The sequence below is a fragment of the Rhipicephalus microplus genome, chromosome 4 (genome assembly GCF_043290135.1).
Source record: "Rhipicephalus microplus isolate Deutch F79 chromosome 4, USDA_Rmic, whole genome shotgun sequence".
NCBI lineage: Eukaryota > Metazoa > Arthropoda > Arachnida > Ixodida > Ixodidae > Rhipicephalus > Rhipicephalus microplus.
Genome location: NC_134703.1, coordinates 85,744,478 through 85,762,751, shown reverse-complemented (window position 1 = coordinate 85,762,751; position 18,274 = coordinate 85,744,478). Strand labels below are relative to the sequence as shown.

Genomic DNA, 18,274 nt, shown 5'->3' with positions numbered 1-18,274 from the left:
ACCATTTATTGCTCTTTACGACATGATAAAAAATTCGGTGCGGGGGGGGGGGGGCACGGGCTGACTGTGCCACTCTTGGCTAAGCCCCTCCGTTAATGAGACTACCTCTTCTACATAACATTCATATAGTTTTTTATTCCGAAACAGCTAAAGAAGCAGATTGACTCTATAATGGTAGAACACCTGTTTTCCACGCAGACGGCCTATGCTCAATCGCTTATTTTATCTATATTCATCAGATACCCGCAGCACCCGAAAGCGTAATAGCAAACCCAAATATTTGTATCATTTATTTCGTTTACATTTCGCTCAATTTTTTGGTCACGGACGAGATTATTTTTCACTCCCAACCAGTGACGCCGTTATCGACGATGACGTCGTAAATTTGATGAAACGAGCTCTTTAACACTGTCGTGTTAATACTTGATTGATATGTGGGGTTTAATGTCCCAAAACTACCATACACTTATGAGAGACGCCGTAGTGGAGGACTCCGTATATTTCTACCACCGGCGGTTCCTTATCGTGCACCCAAATCTTAGTACACGGGCCTACAACATTTCCACCTCCATCGGAAATGCAGCCGCCGGAGCCGACGGCTGCATCCCCAGACCGGCGGGTCAGCAGCCGAGTACCTTAGCCACTAGACCACCGTGGTGGGGCTATTGTGTTAAACTGCGGCGTGGTTTGGGCCATTGACAATGTACTACATGTGCAGTATACGCACGACGAAAGTGCCATTTGCACTCTTGAGGGAAACATGCTAACGAACGTTTCAAATAGTCTAATTATTGTGTGTGTGTGCGTGCGTTAAACATTGTGACAGTATCTGTCTATCTGTTTCGTTTAAGGTTTGGATACTAATAATATTTTAGACACTTTCAGCTTCTAAATGTTTGTTTAAGCCACCAAATGCTGGAAATGCAACAAAATAATAAAGCTACATTCAGCGTTGATTTTTACGTGGATTAGATGGATCAATTTAATTCACCATAGAGTAAAATAATAAATAGATACTCATGTGTAAGCTGGATTCTTAGCTCCATCTGTCATTTTTGAAATAGCGAAAAGGTGGTCCCTAAGCACATGCCATAGTGGAATTGAATCACACTTTTCTCTTGAGCTTTCGCGTTTAAAAACTGCCGCACACGGTATTTACTGGTTTGAATAAAACGACAGCAAGCTTTTGTTTTTTTCCCTCTTCTGTAGTGTCGTTCAGCAACCATCTAGCTGAGTGCTGATTTTCCACCGTTTCTTCTCCCACATTATTGCTTGTAGATATATTTTGATGAAACACAGGTGCATCCAACATCGCAGGAAGTTTGGCAAAATGTTGAAGGTCTTGCGAGTATAGCATCGGTATGCTAGGGTCTCCGTTGAACTCTAGGTGGTTCAGACTATTACAAAGCGAAGAACACGTGAAGACTTCTGTTGCTGTAGACTTCGGATTTTGTCCTCGGCTGTACTAGACGCTTTATGTGAAAGTCACATATGCAGTGCAGTCCATAGTTGGATCTCGCAATTTTGAGAACAGGCAAGAACGAGTGCTGTTTTAAAATGTTTATTAACATGGACACCTCACGGATGCAGTAAAAGTTGTACACGTATGCCGTGGCACCAAATCACTGTGGCACAGCGCAAAAAATGTTGTGCCGTAAAAAAGAGTCGCATTTATATGTTCACGCACGTAGTGCGCAGGTTTGTAGACTCTTCACCAACACAGATCCCTGCACACTTCTTGAAAATGTGCACAACACAATTAAAAACGGAACCATATAAATCGATGCCCGGAACAAGGGATGAGTTCCTCACTGACTTCAAGCAATAAATGATTTTTTTAGAAAGTGCAAATAGGTTAAGTGTTTAGAATGTTCTCTCCAAGAATTACAGACGACTCCAGTTGGTAACTGTAAATGTTGCTACGTGTCATATAGATAGCAAGAATCTGGCAATTGGATCCTTGTGCGAGGGGTATATTACCGATGCCTGGTATTAGGCAGGCAGCCGATACAGACTGAAATGCATTGGTGATTCACCACTGCACTAGTATCTTTTATGTATGTTTATTCGCATTCAGAGCATACCTGATGATGGTTTCAGCAACTTATGGGTGGATGAGGAGAACTGAGGCCAGCATCTGATAGTAATATAAATAAAGGTAAATCGTGCAAGTAACATGAAAACATTCTCGCATGTGATGATGAGACTGTGGCATCAATTCGCACTTGTCCATTTTTTTCACCGCATAGTTCATATAGGAATGTAAAATTTCAAAATTTGATCGCAGAGACGGCGGCCTCGATTACTGTGGTAGGTAGACTTAGCGCGCAAGTAGCAACTAGTATTGGTATATAAATTCTGAACTAAAGTAAATATACATTTATTCTACATAGGCTAGCTGTTCTTAAACCACAGTAAATCTCATGCGCTATTTGTACACATATCGTGCCGACTGGCATGATTGATATATATGTGTTTCAATGTGAAAAGCTTTCTCTAAACGATGAGCATAATGTGCGCAAGGACAATAACTCTTTCACAATGTAAATGCTCAGTAACATGAACACAGCATAACAATGGTGGTGCAGATGACGAGAATGTGAAAAATGAACCAGCACACAAACAAGACCACAACCACGGCATTGTCTAACTAAGTTCAAATGAATTTAGCATCACTAAATGTAAGTGATTTTCACGAGGGAACAGTGAGATAGCCGACTATCTTGGGCAAATTATTTTTGTTGCTTATGTTTTTTTTTTGCTATAGACACCACTTTTTTGTTTCGTTGTGATTTATCATATCTTTTCCTGCTTTTTATTCTTCCGTAACATTGGTAGTGTATTTTGTGCATCGAATGATACCCAAAATGCGACACGACATAGGGGCCCTCTTACAGCTTCGTGGTCACCCATACTCAACACAATAATTGGACAGAGATCCTCACTTCACATGCTGAAAATCACTCGCACGGCATGACCCCACGACGGCACATGTGGAGGTGGCATATGTGGAGGTAGCACATGTGAAGCACAAGCCCTCGGTCAGTTTTGCATGAAGCCCATGCACTCATGTGCTATTCGAGAACCGCAACTCTGACACAAATGCAGTGGTAAGTGCTGCAAGCACAACAATCAAGACGGACGCCGAGCTGACCGTCCTCGTCGCAGCCCCCACCGGAGTAACTGTCCTGCACTGGCGCATGGGAAGACTGCGAGCTCCTCCGGTGGAGTCCAACGCGACTAAGCACAGCCTATACTCCACCGAAGACTCGAGGCCGTTGATAGTGTACTCCCTGTACCGATAGGGAATGTCCGTTTCACTCATGAGGCTGCTGGTCAACACGTCACTCAAGATAGCACGGAAGCCGGACACGTCCTCTTTCGTGGCGACGTACCAGGCAAAGCGTATGGTCCTCTTGGACGGAGAATCTACGATTCTAAACTTCAGGTCTACCGCGGAGCCGTCGTCGTCTCCTTTTAGTTCACGCTCCTCGTCGGTGAGGCAATCCAGGAGGTCGGGGCTGACCTCCACGAGGGGCTGCTTGTGCAAGTGGTGAGGAGAGTGGCAGACGACGCTGTTCCACTCGGTCGCCTGGGGGTTGTGACTCAGCCACTGGCGCAGGTACTTCACGTGGCAGTCGCAGGTTAAGGGGTTTCCTGCAAAGACATCATGTTATGCAACACGTCTCGAAGAGATGCCGTCACGTTACACAACTCCCTGTGCCACATATTGATTTAAGCCCTTTAATGAAGGGTTTTTAGGAGTGAAGCTCCTTAAGGTCGACGCGTTTCCGTTGTCGCGTCGTAACCAGCCTCTAGTAATCGAGCACCCACTATTGATTGACATGTGTGGCTTAACGTCCCAAAATCACCATATGATTATGAGAGACGCTGTAGTGGAGAGCTTCGGAAATTTCGACCACCCGGGGTTTTTTAACGTGTACCCAAACTGAGCACACGAGTTTACAGCATTTCCGCCGCCATCAGAAATGCAGCCGCCGAAGCCGGAATTCGATCCCGCGACCTGCAAGTCAGCAGCCGAGTACCTTAGTCACTAGACCACTGCAGTGGGGCGAGCACCCACTAAATAGCTAACTTAATAACGAAGCTTGACTGCAACAGCCCAGGAAGACCAAGGCAAAAAATTCTAATTCGGATCGATCACAATCAGAATTGTTTGTGTGACAGGGCGCGATTCTTAAATTGCGATTAACAATTCCCTCACAGAGGTAAGCCTCGATAGAAATCACACGCATGTGTCGCTCCGTGAGAATATACAGTGAAAAATCGGTGTTATAATGACGGCTCATACGAATTTCTTAGGCGATATGAATTATTCTATGGTCCTGGCTAAGTTTCATTAGCCTGAAATGTAATTGAGCTAAGTTGATGGGAACCTATTTTAGTTTTACAAAGTTTCATACGAACGTGCACTAACGCGCAGCTACGAGCCGGTGCTGCCCGCACTGCCGCGGTAGACGTATACGCGGCCATAGTATGGGCGTGAACGTAGAGGTTTCTAAAAGTAACTACAGGAGACTGTGGCGCTGCGATCAAGGTAATGGTGGGTAGTGCATGGATTTGCCTTGTCTTCGTGTTTGTGGACTTCAAACGCAGTTGTGGCTTCGTTTATTGCCATGTTTCGGTCTTGTTTTGAATGAAAGAAAAAACCATTCGGAATTTTTTGACCCCATTCAAATTGGTCAGCCTAAAAGATTACGGTGGTGAAGCGAAACTGATACAGTATAACTCATTGTTCTTTTATGACAAAACAGCTTGAAGCCACGCGAAGGCAAACAGATCGAAAAGTACGAATATTAGGCACATTTCTTACCCATCATTTTCATGCTCGCCGAAGCGCCATGCGTTTCAGCTCTCACAGAGACTAGCGCCAGAGTTCCCTCTAGTGTATTTAGGGGAAACTTCAAGGACGCGGGAAAACAGGCGCAAGCGTGAGCTACATACACCGCTATACTGACAGATTAGGTCATCAGTGGCACGCCGTAGCCTCTGAGATTTTCCACGCCAATACTGGGGGCCATTACGAATACAAATTACGAATAGACTCAAGCTTCTCTTTTTCTCTTACTTTAACGCATCGACGCATGCTGCTGTTCTCGTGGTAGCGTCAAATGTACTGAGTTTTCCCGTGCCTGACATGTCGAAGCAAGTTATGTCCTCCCAATCAGACATCCTAAGAAAGGTGGATGAAGCCCGAAACAGGAATTGGATGGTTTTTTCCAAGGAGCAATAGGCCTCGAAAATGCACGAGTGTTGGGTACGCGCGCTCATACCAACTTTCCCGTTTGCTAGGGAGGCTCCAAAGTTTTCAGCAAACCTCCCGACTACGCAGGCGCGGTCGTGAATCTCTCGAAAAATATCCCCAAGATCAACGTGGTAAGAAAATTACAGCATCAAAGGAGAGCGGTTGCGCAAAGCAGGGATCGAGAGAGTTAAGTTGCTCTGCTCGATCAGGCCCAGCGAGCCGCAAAGCCCAGAGGGGCTCTGGACTGGGATAACCACCCAACTTCGCCCTAATTCTCTCTAGTGCAATAAAGTTTTTACTACATACTACTACACCAGCCTTTATCTATCACGTGAAAATTGCCCCTCAAACAACTTTGGCCGCAATACTTGTTTGTTATGCTGTTGTTTTTTCGGGCGTATACGCACACATTCGCGGAAAAGATAAGTTAGGCAGTGCGCGTGCGCATTTCTCTTCCGCAGTCATGCTGCGTACGTGAGCCGGTTATGCACGCCCAACGAAGAGTGTTTAATATCTTACTCAAAAGCAATCGTCTTTGCTTCTTATCATGACCCAAATCACTTATGTGAATGGTGTTTTCTGCATATTCTACTTTTTAGCACAGTGGCTGTGAGGCGGCATGCACGCTACCTCAATGGGTCTCATACCAAATGTTTCAAATACTACATCCCACCCTGCTTTCGAATAAATGTTTGAAGTTCAGCTGTCGGCAAGTTTTTTTTTAGCGATTTCAGATTGCATATTCTTTGAACAAAAGTTATGGGAAAGTTTACAAAAAATATGCTTTAAAATGAGCCTTCATTAGTCTTAACTAATTAGGTGTATATCTTTCATGAATTTTTAGGGCAGTAACCATGACGATTGTTCTTAATGGCAAGTTCTCACCTTCGTAATAGAGACGAAGACCATCCTTGATTCGGGCCATGTACATCTCTTCAAACATAGTCACGTTGTTGAACCGAAGGTCTAGGTGTCGCAGCTGCTGAGACGCCAGAAAGTCCCGCAGGTCAATCGAGAAGATCTTGTTGTGACTGAAGTCCGCCCAGCTAACGTTCTCCGGAAGTGTGAGAGCGCCGTTGGCAATGTGCCTCAGATCGTTGTACGACATGTCGAGATGTCTAAGGCTGGTCAGATTTCTAAGAACATTGGGGTATACTTCATTGATCAGATTGTGGCGCAAGTCGAGGTACTCCGCTTTTCCGAGGCCATCGTCGAAGCTGTTCGTCAGCACCGAAATGAAGTTGTGGCTGAGATCAACGTGCTTCAACTTGTACGGAATGTAAGGCGATCGAGGAAACGTCTTTTCTGTCACGAAAGCAACCTCGTTGTGAGAGACATTTATGGAAGTCAGAGACAGTAGATCGTCCAGGAGGCCGTGGGTTTTGTTTTCGAGTTTGTTTAGCAAGTTGTGCGAAAGGTCTAGGGTATGGAGGGACACGAGGCCCTTGAAAGCGTCGGGTGGTATGAAGGAGATGTTGTTGTAGCTCATGTTGAGGCGAAGTAGTTGGAGCATACCCTCAAAGGCGTACTCGCTTACGTTGTTGATCTGGTTGTTCTGAAGTCTCAGCTCGAACACGACAGGAAGGCGTCCAAACGCTTTCTTAGGGAGGGCTTTGATCTGGTTGTCATTGAGATACAAGTATTGAAGGGCGCTGAGATCTTCTAGCGCTTCCCATGGTACCCTGCCGATGCTGTTGTTTCCGAGAGAGAGCGTCTGCAGTGTTAGCAGATTCGAGAACGACCCCCTTTCGAGCCGAGTTAGATTGTTGCTATCGAGGTAAAGCCTTAACATGGAATTCATCGACCTGAATGTTCCAGGGCCGAAATGTGTGAGCCGGTTGTTCTGCAAGTGAAGTTCGTTCAACGCTATGGGAAGATTGAACATTCGCTTAATCTTGTTGTCGTTGGCCCTTATCAGGCGTACGCTGACCATGGCCGAGAGACCACCGTGGCTGACGTCACTGATGTTGTTGTGGCTGATGTCCAGTTCGAGCAATGTCGGAATCGACCCAAAAGTGCTGTAGCCGATTTTTTTAATCACGTTGTGACTGAGGTTTATGAATCGTACGCCGGCCAATTTCTCGAAAACTGACCCGGATATTTCAGAGATGTTGTTGTAACTAAAGTCGACGGTGTGCAGCTCATACAACCTTTTCTTCGTAAATGCCTTTCGGTTAAGTTCGTTGATCTTGTTGAAGGTCACGTTGAGCACTTTTATGCCGGTTATATTAGCGACAGGTACGCTATTGAAATCACTTATATTGTTGTGATTGAGTAGAAGAACCGTGACGTCAGACAAGTAAAACGCATCTTTCGGTAAGGTAGTAATGTTGTTGTGCGACATATCAAAGACGCTAACGTTTGACAGTTCCTGGAAGGCCATGTCTCCTATGAAGCTAATGTTGTTGTGACTGAGGTCAATGTGAACTTGGTACATCTTCAAGAAGGCCGCGCTAGCAATCTTAGAAATCTTATTGTAGCTGAGGTCAAGTTTTTCAAGCCACTGAAAATCCTTGAACTGCTCATACCCCACGTCTTCCAGTTGGTTGAAGGCCAAATCGAGAGTACGAAGATGTCTAGAAGACACAAACGCTTGTTTGTGTACTTTATTGATCTTGTTCCCCCTGAAGTAAACGTCTCGAAGAAACCTAACGCCTTTCACAGTGTTAGCATCGATTTCAGAAAGTTCGTTGTACGACATGTTGATGACACGAAGGATGGCGTTGGCGACGAACATACCACGCGGAAAAGTCTTCACTCGGTTATGAGATATGTTTAAAAACCACATGTTTGTCAGCTGGTTAAAGTCGATCTTTTGGAACGCTGTGAAGTTGTTGTGGGATAAGTCCAAGTATTTTATTTTGCGAGCGACTCGAAAAGTGTTTCGTTCTATCTTTTCCATTCTGTTATGATGCAACTCCAATCTTTCAAGCCGATTCAGTCCCGTGAATGCGGATGGGTGGACTTTGAAAATGAGGTTGTGATCGAGACGCAATTCAAATAGGATGTTCAGGGCCCCGAATGCGTTTGCAGGTATAACCTCGATTTTGTTATACGCTAGGTTTAGGGACGTCAGGTTCCTGAACTTGTTTATAAGCTCAACGGGAATCTCAGGCAGTATGTTGTCTTCAAAGCTGAGCAACTTTAGTGACTCGTTGAAGTGATCCATAACGCCCGTGGCAATCGATGCAAGAGATCCATGAGCTACAGTTAGGTTTATTACTTGTAATCCACTGAAGACGTCACCGAACAACCTTTTGAATGAAGATCCAGTAATAGTGAGGTTAGCTATGGGATGCTCTATATTACCCAATCCTCGAGACATCATGGCTAAGTTGACGCCGTCACACACGATGTGAAGTCCGACGTCCTCGCTTCTGGCGCACTTGCACGGGTAAATTTGAGTGTGACCACCAGGACACTTTGGGCCAGCTGAGCGAGCTTCAGCCAGGGCCAACCAAAGGAAAAGGCAGACAAAACCCAGAGTCTTCATTATGGTCCCGTCTTTGGATAAAATCTGCGAGAAAAAAAGGAAGTACACGAAACACTATTCAAAAATGCAGACAAGCATTTTGTTTTATTTCTAGTGCAGAAATGGTGAAGGCATTTTTTGTTTCATGCGGCCGAAAGTAATTTATGCACAATTCACCAGTTTATGTCATCCCTTAACGCGCAATGAAGGCAACGCACTAATTTTCACATATACAGTAATTTCCTGCAATGGTGTGAGTGCTCTCGCACTCGCCCAGTCACACTATGACGTTTTATTGCAGCTGCGCTTCTGCTGTTGCACTAGAGCAGCTGTTATATAATGTGATATATGCATCAGAAAAAAAATCATGGTACTGGAAAAAAAAGTTTAGATGAAAACACTGTACTCAAAACACACGCAAAGCATAAATATAAAAAAGTATAACGCGGAAAATGTTTTTTTTTTGTCACTATTCATGACCATTCCGGTGATTGTCGTGAGAGACACTGCCTAACATTCTCAGAGTGCCGTAACGTGTTGAAGACATTAGTATGTATCAAGGAAACAACAGCTACCTTCTTCACAGAATGCATAGTGTTTCGCAAGGTGTATTGCTCGGCTCTCATTATTGACGCGGGCATCGAGTGTCAGTCTTGTATCTATTTCAGGCATATGCGGCCAAGCACTTATGGTTTTCCGAAGATTCATATAAAGCCTTTTAGAACATTGAAATTCGTGGATCTGGTTCAACTTGGGAGTTATATCGTATACGTAAATGTTGGAGGATACCTTTGCTTAAAATAAGCGTCAATAATTCGTCCCAGTAAATAATGAAACTGAATTTATCTACTTCAATGACAAAAAAAAAAAAAAAAACTCTTCAACGATTGCGACTGGCGGAGCACCTGGTGGAGCACCTGGAGGAGCAGATCTGAAGCGCGCTCTTCTTTCGACGCGACCTCTGAGATCCACTTCAGCACTGTACGAAACGCCAAGTCAACCAGGAGAATGTATCTGGGTATACGGCGGCCAACATGCGATTGCTACTAGTCAAGCATCAGGATCGCTTTCAGAATTCGTTTTACTTGCTTTTAACTTTTTTAGCGAATGAATTCTTCATTTAAGTTCTATTTGATTCCATTATGTGTAGTAGTATATAACTACTCTGCGAATTCCTGAAGATAAACGTAGACTCACACCATTATGTGCGGGATTGTTTTCTTCATTGCGAGCCACGAGCACACCGAAGAAAGCCTAGCAACGGAAAACGCGTGGGTGCTTAGGTGGTGCGGCGATGATAAACGGGTCGCGAGCACGGAATAGGAGGACGGTATAAAGCCGAGACGGGCGGAGGGGGACATTTACCTTGTTGCGTTTTCCCGGTGCACGCTGCGTGTCGCGCGCCCCCACAACGCTTCACGGTCGCAGCCGTGGCATCTTACGGCACCCCCGGCCTCCCTCTACCTTCCTCTGTAGCACCTAGCCTCCGTGGAAGGTCGTCGTCGGGCGGCTTCATGCTTCACGCTCGCCTTAGCGTGGCACACACGCGCGTCAGTGCAGGGTTACGTCCCGCTCCCAGCAGGCAGCCTCATTCATCACGCTAATGCCCCGCCGGAGCATGCGCAATCCGTTTTCCCTCCCGCCGTCCCTGCCCCCCCACGCTCGTCTAATGACAACCCGGGCGGACAAGAGACGCCAATGGCAGCCGACCGGCTCGCGCCATCTCAAGACATCTCGGCCGAAAGCGAAAACGGAGCGAAAGTGAGGCCAGGGGTGGGTGCACCCCCTGTCTGCTGCTCCGTGCCTCACACGGAGGTCGGTGTCGGCAAGTTCACAGCAGAGTCTGTCAGTTCCTTCTGGGCGGCCTTCTCGATTAGTACGTGCATTCACCAGCGATGAAAAAACAGCAGAAAAAACTATATTAACAAAAATGACGATCATAAGGGCGGAAGAAGGCAGAAGGACGCAGCTCAAAAACCTTCAAGAGTGGTGTAATAGCAGACTTCCCTTTTCATTTGCATTGAGCGTGGGTTCTTTTTCTTCTGTTTTTTCTTCATACTCATCGACGCTCTCCTTAACACACTAAACTTTTGCTTCCGTGTCTTGAAGCGTGTACGATCAGATCTTCAGAGGGTGAAGGGCCTAGAGGAGAAGTGGGGGGAGGGTTGGCACGACAGCCTCTCTATAATGCGTGATTGACGGCCGCAAAATGGATTTCGCGTGTCCGGTGCTCAGCCGTGATACGTGTCCCGGCAGATTAAAAAATGTGGGAACCGGCGGTGCCATGGCATTGACTGAAGCACGAGTGGTTTCTGGCAATCTCGAGGTCCTTGGTGGTCGCTAGTAGGCAAAAGCTACAAAGCATGGTGAACAAGGCTACCATGAAGTGGTAGGCGTAAAGTGCGTGAAGTTTGAGATGGTAAATGTTACTCACGAATGCTTATTTTTTTTCCTGTGGCACCGTTGATCTGCCTACCAAGAAGAGAAGCCACGCTAGAATGGTAAAGTTGATGCGAAATTGGCCCTGTGATTGGAGGCCCAATTGCTTTAGATCCGTATTCTTAGATTTAGGTGCACGTTAAAGAAGCCCAGATGGTCAAAACTGCCGAAACCGTCCAATAGGGCATCTCTCATAACCATATTGGGTTTTGATACGTTTAACTTCAACAATTACTATTATAATAAATAGGTCCTGTGATGCTATCGCGTAGTACTCTTGAAAGTGAAGCTACGTCTTCCTAATTCAGGTTGATATGTTTTAAGTTTATGACGAAAAAAAAAATGCGCTTCAGATCCTCCGAGTCAATATGCGCCCATAAGTACATGACTTCACTTCAGAAGCCAGTAGCGCTTCAGTTAAAAGCGAAGCTCAAACAAAAGTATTGAAAGAGGCCATGATGCAAGTCCATACTGCGATCTGATCATTTATTTAAAAATCACATCAACACACATAGCGATAGTACGAGTGAGGCAACCCATCGCATTTGAATAGAAGGAAATTGTGTCGACATGTTTTGAAAGAAGAATCATATAAACGCCTATCATTGATGCTTGTGTTAACACAGCAACTAGAAGAATTATGTTCTCATAATTGATGAGAGCGTGCTGGTAGAGCAATCCATATAGTGTACAGAGCCCTTATCGTGCAGAGCCCCTCCTCCCCATGCGTCAATCCACCTTACCTATTGATTTGTTCTTGGCGATACATAGAAGGATACTAAAGAAAAAAAACGTCAACTTTTCGAGTGTTGTGATTTTACACAACTTTTGTCACATGAAAAAGATGATAAGACAGGGGATGAGCAAAGAGTAAATATATTGAACCCGCCCATAGCCGGGGGGTTGTCCTGCGAGCCCGACCAGTTCCAACCTCCACGAAGAAGTTCGTATTGGGCTACTTGTTTTAGTGAAAATTAGCAACGAAGATGAGTGTTTTTTAACATAGCCAAGGCTCTCAGCAAGTGCCGCTGCACATCCTTTTAAATAAATTCCTAGGTACGGGCCCGGCAATGACCTCAACTTGATGTACCCTCGGCAGCTATCTTTGACATCCAAAGTTTTTACGGCGTCAATGGTTCTATGTCCTTTAGACTGTTCTATATTATTCTATACACTTTAAACGACATACTTTGCCAACTATTCCAGCTCTCCATTCTTTCGAAATGTTTTGAGCTAATCGAATACTCCAACGCATCTTGGAGGAAAAGTGCCAACAATCTTGCTTGTGGTCGATGGTGTCCTAACATGGCCTGAAAGTACGCTTAGTTTAAAGGGACACTAAAGTCAAATAACATTTTACGTCAGAGCAAAAGCTCATTATATGACAGCATCTAAAACGGCAGTATTATATACAACAGTGCCCTTCTTATCGAGAAATGAAGGGGAAAAAAGAAGAAAACATGCGCCGCATAGGACATCCTCCAAATGATCCCGATGACGTCAGACAAACCGCCTACAATTAATTGCTAGTAATCGATCTGGATGCACTAAATAAGTAAGCGTTTATGCGTCAAGAGAAGTAAGAAAATGCTGCTTGTTCGTTTCTGTTTGATTCATGGAAAAAAGGATCACCGGGCGTTACATTGAGGAATGGCGTGAGTCGTTAAAATATTCAGTTTTCGCATGGTTGACCTGGACAGGTAATGCCGACTAGCGGGGTGAAGTTGAACCGAAACAAATCTGCCATTTCGGAGACAATAGCAGGAAATTGATCAATGGCCATTGTTGCTGCTGTGGCTCCCGCTGCTTTTGTTCTGCTGCCACTAGTGTCGGCGGCCATGCAGCTAAGCCGGGCAACGTTGTGCACGGCAACAGTGACGTGAAACGGTATGCTTCTCTAGGCGGGTAGTTTGAAGTGCGCTAACCCGATGCGTATTACTAAAACGTGATTTTATTTCAAAGTAAGCCCTTCTTTGTCAGGCAACACTAAGAGGTTTCTGGACTGCTATTTCAACAATCAATGTCGACTTAGTAGTTGCCTTCAGTGTCCCTTTAAGAGTTGGCAAATTAAAAAATTTTCCGCCACTTTGCCTCCATTTTATCGGCTGGTGGCGAGAGAAAAATGGCGTGGCTATTTAGCTACTTTCTGGCTACATTTTTGAGCCTCTATTTAAATCAAATTATCAACACTTTGCCCCATCGTAGCCGTCAGCATTTAAGTATGCGGGGCCGGAACGTGGTGGCCAAGGCATGTTTTAGATTCCCGAACCTTCAGTTGTTATTTACATTCCACAATGAACCTCTGAATATATGGCTCACATTTGGAGTAAAACTACTAAAGAGAAGCCACCTGCAGTTCGCGTATTACTAAACGCGACATTAAAATCTAATTGGAAGAACAAGATGGTCGAATTTGCTTGCTGCGCACACAGGTCGCTCTGAACAGAGCGACTCAAAAAAGAGGTTATGTGACAAGTTGTGTGTGTTATTTCTTAGGAAGGATGGCGGACTTACCAGCTCATACTTGCTGATTATGCGAGAAGTGATTGTAAAAGTGCCTACAACTTCAGCAAATAACCACAGTAACCGTGAGCGTACCCAATCTATATTGAAAGTATTGTAGCCACAGGTGTCGCCTTTATAGTTCGTTCAAGAAAAGTCCTGCAAGTCTCGAGTGCGTCGTTTCTGAGTTAGTTAGTGTAGGCAACTTTGTTATCCTGCACCAATTATTGCTAGAGTGTAAGATTACTGGTCTAATCACAGCATTTAAAATTTTGAAGGGTTCTTTCTGCACCTATCTGCATTTCTGCCGAAAGGCTCTTCAATCTGGTCACTTCAACGAAAATCGTCACTTTTTGCACCCATGTGTGACTACTTTTTGCTACTTTAGTACTAGTTGTTCTAGCTAGGTGCGTTTCGGCTAGTTCTTGAAATATCTTGGTTATTTTTGTCTTTTCTACCCGACAACCCTGCTTAGTTTCACTGGATTTTTTGACATTGCTTCAGTGGAAGTCGCACTCACTGCGAGTTGCCATTTTTCTCTTGCGTGCAAGGGCTCATGCGATTATGAGACGTTTATTTTGTCTACACAACGAACTATCATGCAGATACTTCCTTGTAAGTGCGTGCTTGTACGGCGTGTATTGCGTGTAAAAAGCAGTCGTTATAGCTTGAATTTTCACGGCTGTCTGTAAGACTCTGCCTCAAACCAGGCGTTCAATAACAGTCGTGGTTGGCTTTTTATAATTCACGTCGCTTGCAAATGAAGTAGTTAATTCCAGGTTTTCTATTCAACTTAGTGTTGCGGCCGTTAGTGCTTGTGAACGGTATAAGCAGGATGCCAATGGATCGTTCCCTGCCGCAGCTGCAAAATAATGAAGTCGTGCAAAGTGCATAAACAAGAAAGGAGCTAGAATAAAATGGCCGTTTCATTCTTAAACGCAAGCTGATGGAACCGATAATATGTGGGATACACTTCAAGTAGTGACACGCGGTCGATTTTTTTTTCTACTTAGAACTACGCAATTTATTCGCAAAGTATAAGTATCGCTTCGCTCATCTTTCCAAGACTGGCTTCATGTCGTCGCCTGGCTGTTTTGAATCTTGGCAGGGGATCTCAATCCGGGTACGAATGTTGTTTGAGGCAAGGTCGCCTGCCTTTTCCCTCCCTTCATCCCCTCCTCCATCTATACTCCTCACTCTTTCTCCAGCCCACAGTGGCGAGTTGACAGGTAGGAAGCGGTCGTTCCGTGGGAGGGACTTACGAAGGGGCCGCTCGGCTTTAAACATGACACGGCGTGTAAATTTTGATTGACGACGGCCGTGAAGGGGCAGCAGGTTCTTTTCTTTTTCTTTTCCTTTACAGTTGCTTCATAGGCTGCAGCGTGATAGCCAGTGGCAGAAAGAAGCGCCAGGTAAAAGCGAACGTAGAAAAAAAAAGTTAAAATGAAAAAGAAAGAAAAGACAAGAGCGTAAAGCTGACAGGACGACCGGACTGGGGCGTTTGTTACAAAGCCGAGGATATTCGACGCCGGTGTTCCCGTGCAAGTCCCCTCGGGGAGAAAATCCGGGAGAAGTTGAGGTCTCATTTAAGCGGAAGTAGTGTACACGAAGCAGGCACTCGTCCGTTGAAAGCGTCCAAGATGAAAAAAAAAAAATATTTTCTTCGTTTTAGGACTTCCTTTCCAAATACTTGTTTTTAAATTTCATGCTCAAGCCTGGAGCGCTGTGCTGAGAACACGGGGAAACTAAGCGTCCAGTATGACGAAGCAAGTAAGCGTGCGCGGTGATCTCCTTTGCAACTTCAACGAAGCAGAAGCCGCGGGGCTGTCATCGGGAATGTCATACTATTGCGGTTTATTTCGAGCGTGTTATTCGGCGTCGGACGCGGCACCTGAATTCCCTTGAAATCCGCCCGCAGGGAAAACCGTCGTTTTCGCAGAAATCTGCGGAAGGTTCTGGCAGGAAATGGGATTCGCTTCCCTGTACACTGACGCGATCCTCTTTTTTTTTTTTCCTTCATTCGAACGCACCGGGATTGAATTTAACTGAAAGGCACACGGTTTCCTAATTCATGCTTGACATTTCGAAACCTTTATCAGTAGAGCCGTGAAACTAAAACTCAGAAATTATAAAGAAAAAAAATGTAATAACGAAACCAATAATTAATTCGTCTAACAGGCCTTGCTCGAAGAAACGTGCCATTTCTTGGTACCAGGCACATTTCTCGAAATGACTCGGGATCGAGAAATACGTGTCCTTTCAATTCTCGCACGGACGCAGCTTTCAGAGACAGCTGGTTAACAAGGTTTTTTTTTTTTTGTAAGTTAGAAAAAAATTCGTGCGAAATATTTCATACTCTCTGTTAATGGCTCACCTAAATGAATAACAAAAAAGCACCAGGACATACAAGAAGCCGGCTAACATAGCCACATTATGTAAGAGTTATCATCCGTCAAATATGGCTCGATCATTTAACCGGCACTGGGACACAAAAGCGCCAATGTAGCAACTGCAAATAAATACTATTACTTGTATATCGTACAGAACTTTATACCATTTCAGAAAGTAAGCATCAATGCGATATTTTTTTTTTATATAGAATGCATGCCGACATACTGACCTTCAAGGGAGCGTTTGTCCAGTCACAAGCTTATAATTCCGTCATGTGGTTCACTGCTCCTTGATCACAAACTTGGCGCTGGTGGCAATCCTTTAGAAGATACAAGTAACAAAGGCAGAAGTTCAGGTATCGCGAAGGCACAAACGATGTTGTTTGACTAGCGGTCACTCCCTCAAGTAGCACCGCAATGGCGCATAGCTCACTGATTGCCACAAAGGTCGGACACCTGAAACAGGCGTGCGGCAAACGGTCGATTCAACGTAGAACAATGGAAGTGTTCGTCGTTTTTCGCGCTATTGGTATTCCCGTATTGTCGCCGTTCAGTCACAAAAAGGCACGAACATCACAACAAACTATAACCGGCAGATCTTCCCTTCACGAACTGGTGCACGCCTGATGCGTTCGCCGCACGCTACACGACGCCACCTGTTGCGTTCGCGGCACCACGCGAGCCTCCACCGTGCACCCACGCAGTCGTCTCACCGCAGTGTTTTCGGATTCAGTCGAGTATGCGGCAAAAAAACAAGCGCGGTGCCGTCCTCACTGCTGTTGTGTTGCTACTTGGCGCTCATTCGAAGCCCCGACGTGGCACTGAACCGCCGCGTTGACCACACACTGTCACCAGGAGATCCCCTTATTTTCTGCGCACGGTGTCGCCGAGAGGCAGACTGTCACGACCGGTCCCGTTCCACAGAGGCCAATTCGTTGCGGCTGCCGGGGTCTCCCTGAACGTGAGTCGACGGTGGCAGATGAGTGGATTCCCCCGTGTTTTCGCTGCATCGCTGGTCGTCGTGTTTGTGGCGCGGCCGATTTGCCTTTCGCGTTGCGTGGCGCCGAAGAACGTGGGCGACCGCCGGAGCGGAAACGACGGCGCGGGCTGACCCACAAAAGGGAGAGGCCGGCTCCCTTCTCCGCTCTGTCGTGTATTTGGGTCACGTCTCTGCTGGACAGGTTTCGCTGGCCATGCACAGGGGTTCATCTCTCTCTCCCTTTCTCACTGCCTCCTCACAGTACTCGTTTTCTGTTCACTCCTTTCCCGTAGCAGGGTATACTCGCAGGTCGAGACGAAACAGCTATTCTTCAGGCAAAACTCCCGCTCTGGGCGACCTTCGCGTAGTCGAGCACATGTGAAGGAGGGGGCGTGCACCTGCGACCCTTAGCAAGGAATCGGCCCGCAAAACCTTTCATTCAGTACTTGGTTGCGTACGTGTGGCGGCCCAAAACTATAAAGCGATGACTGAGTGCATGTGGGAAAGGTTTCTCTTCTTCCTTGCTACGCAAAAAGTGCGTTTGTGTGACTCGCCCTCCCCTTCTCCTCAACTTAGTGACTCGCCCTCCCTCCTCAACTTAGAAGAAAGGGCTTTTCGTATTTCTTTCTTTTTTTCTTTTCTCCGTGATGTGGTCTTTTCCGCACACGTTCTTGAATATGAAGCGTGCAAAACATATAGTAATATAATTCTTTATTCCTCGGTTGCATTGATTTTGATCCGTGCGCTTTTCAAACTGCCGTTTAAGTATCCTTAGCGTGGTAAGTTGGTTTCCGTTCCTTCCTGTGAAACAGCGCGAACACAGAACAGGTGAAAGCGCCTTAGCGTGGCCAATTTTCCATCTGCCGCATCCCTTGCGCTATTTCGCCTTTGCTCTCCGCACTCGCTAATGTGGCCTTGTGACAATGGTAGTTGAAATCGGAATTTCATAGCACAGTTAACCTCCTCCTTACTAGCCTCCATGGCCGGTCATTCGCGATAATTGCCACTTTGAAGCAGTGCTTCTGTGCACTTGAAATTATTCGGTGACTGACCCTTACAGTGCACGTGTCAATATCTTGATCATTAGGGAAACTGGGCAACATTTTTTTTAAAAGACAGATTAATATTGTGTTTAAGCTTAACAAGGCTACGCTTTGTTGCTTCACACGTACCGGAAGTCAATTCATGGCAGGCGCCCATATCAGCTGTTGCCATGTTCCTGAATT

At 45.6% G+C, this 18,274-nt stretch overlaps 1 protein-coding gene across 1 annotated transcript; it reads right to left on the bottom strand.

Annotated features, from left to right (window-relative positions):
- Positions 1 to 1,545: 1,545 nt before the first annotated feature.
- On the bottom strand, positions 1,546 to 17,187 carry LOC119172180 (uncharacterized). The gene is made up of 3 exons (XM_037423205.2): positions 16,300 to 17,187; positions 6,152 to 8,783; positions 1,546 to 3,657 (listed from the first exon to the last, which is right to left on the bottom strand). The coding sequence occupies exons 2-3, from the start codon at positions 8,757 to 8,759 to the stop codon at positions 3,068 to 3,070; spliced, it is 3,198 nt and encodes a 1,065-aa protein (XP_037279102.2). The 5' UTR covers positions 8,760 to 8,783; positions 16,300 to 17,187; the 3' UTR covers positions 1,546 to 3,067.
- Positions 17,188 to 18,274: the final 1,087 nt, after the last annotated feature.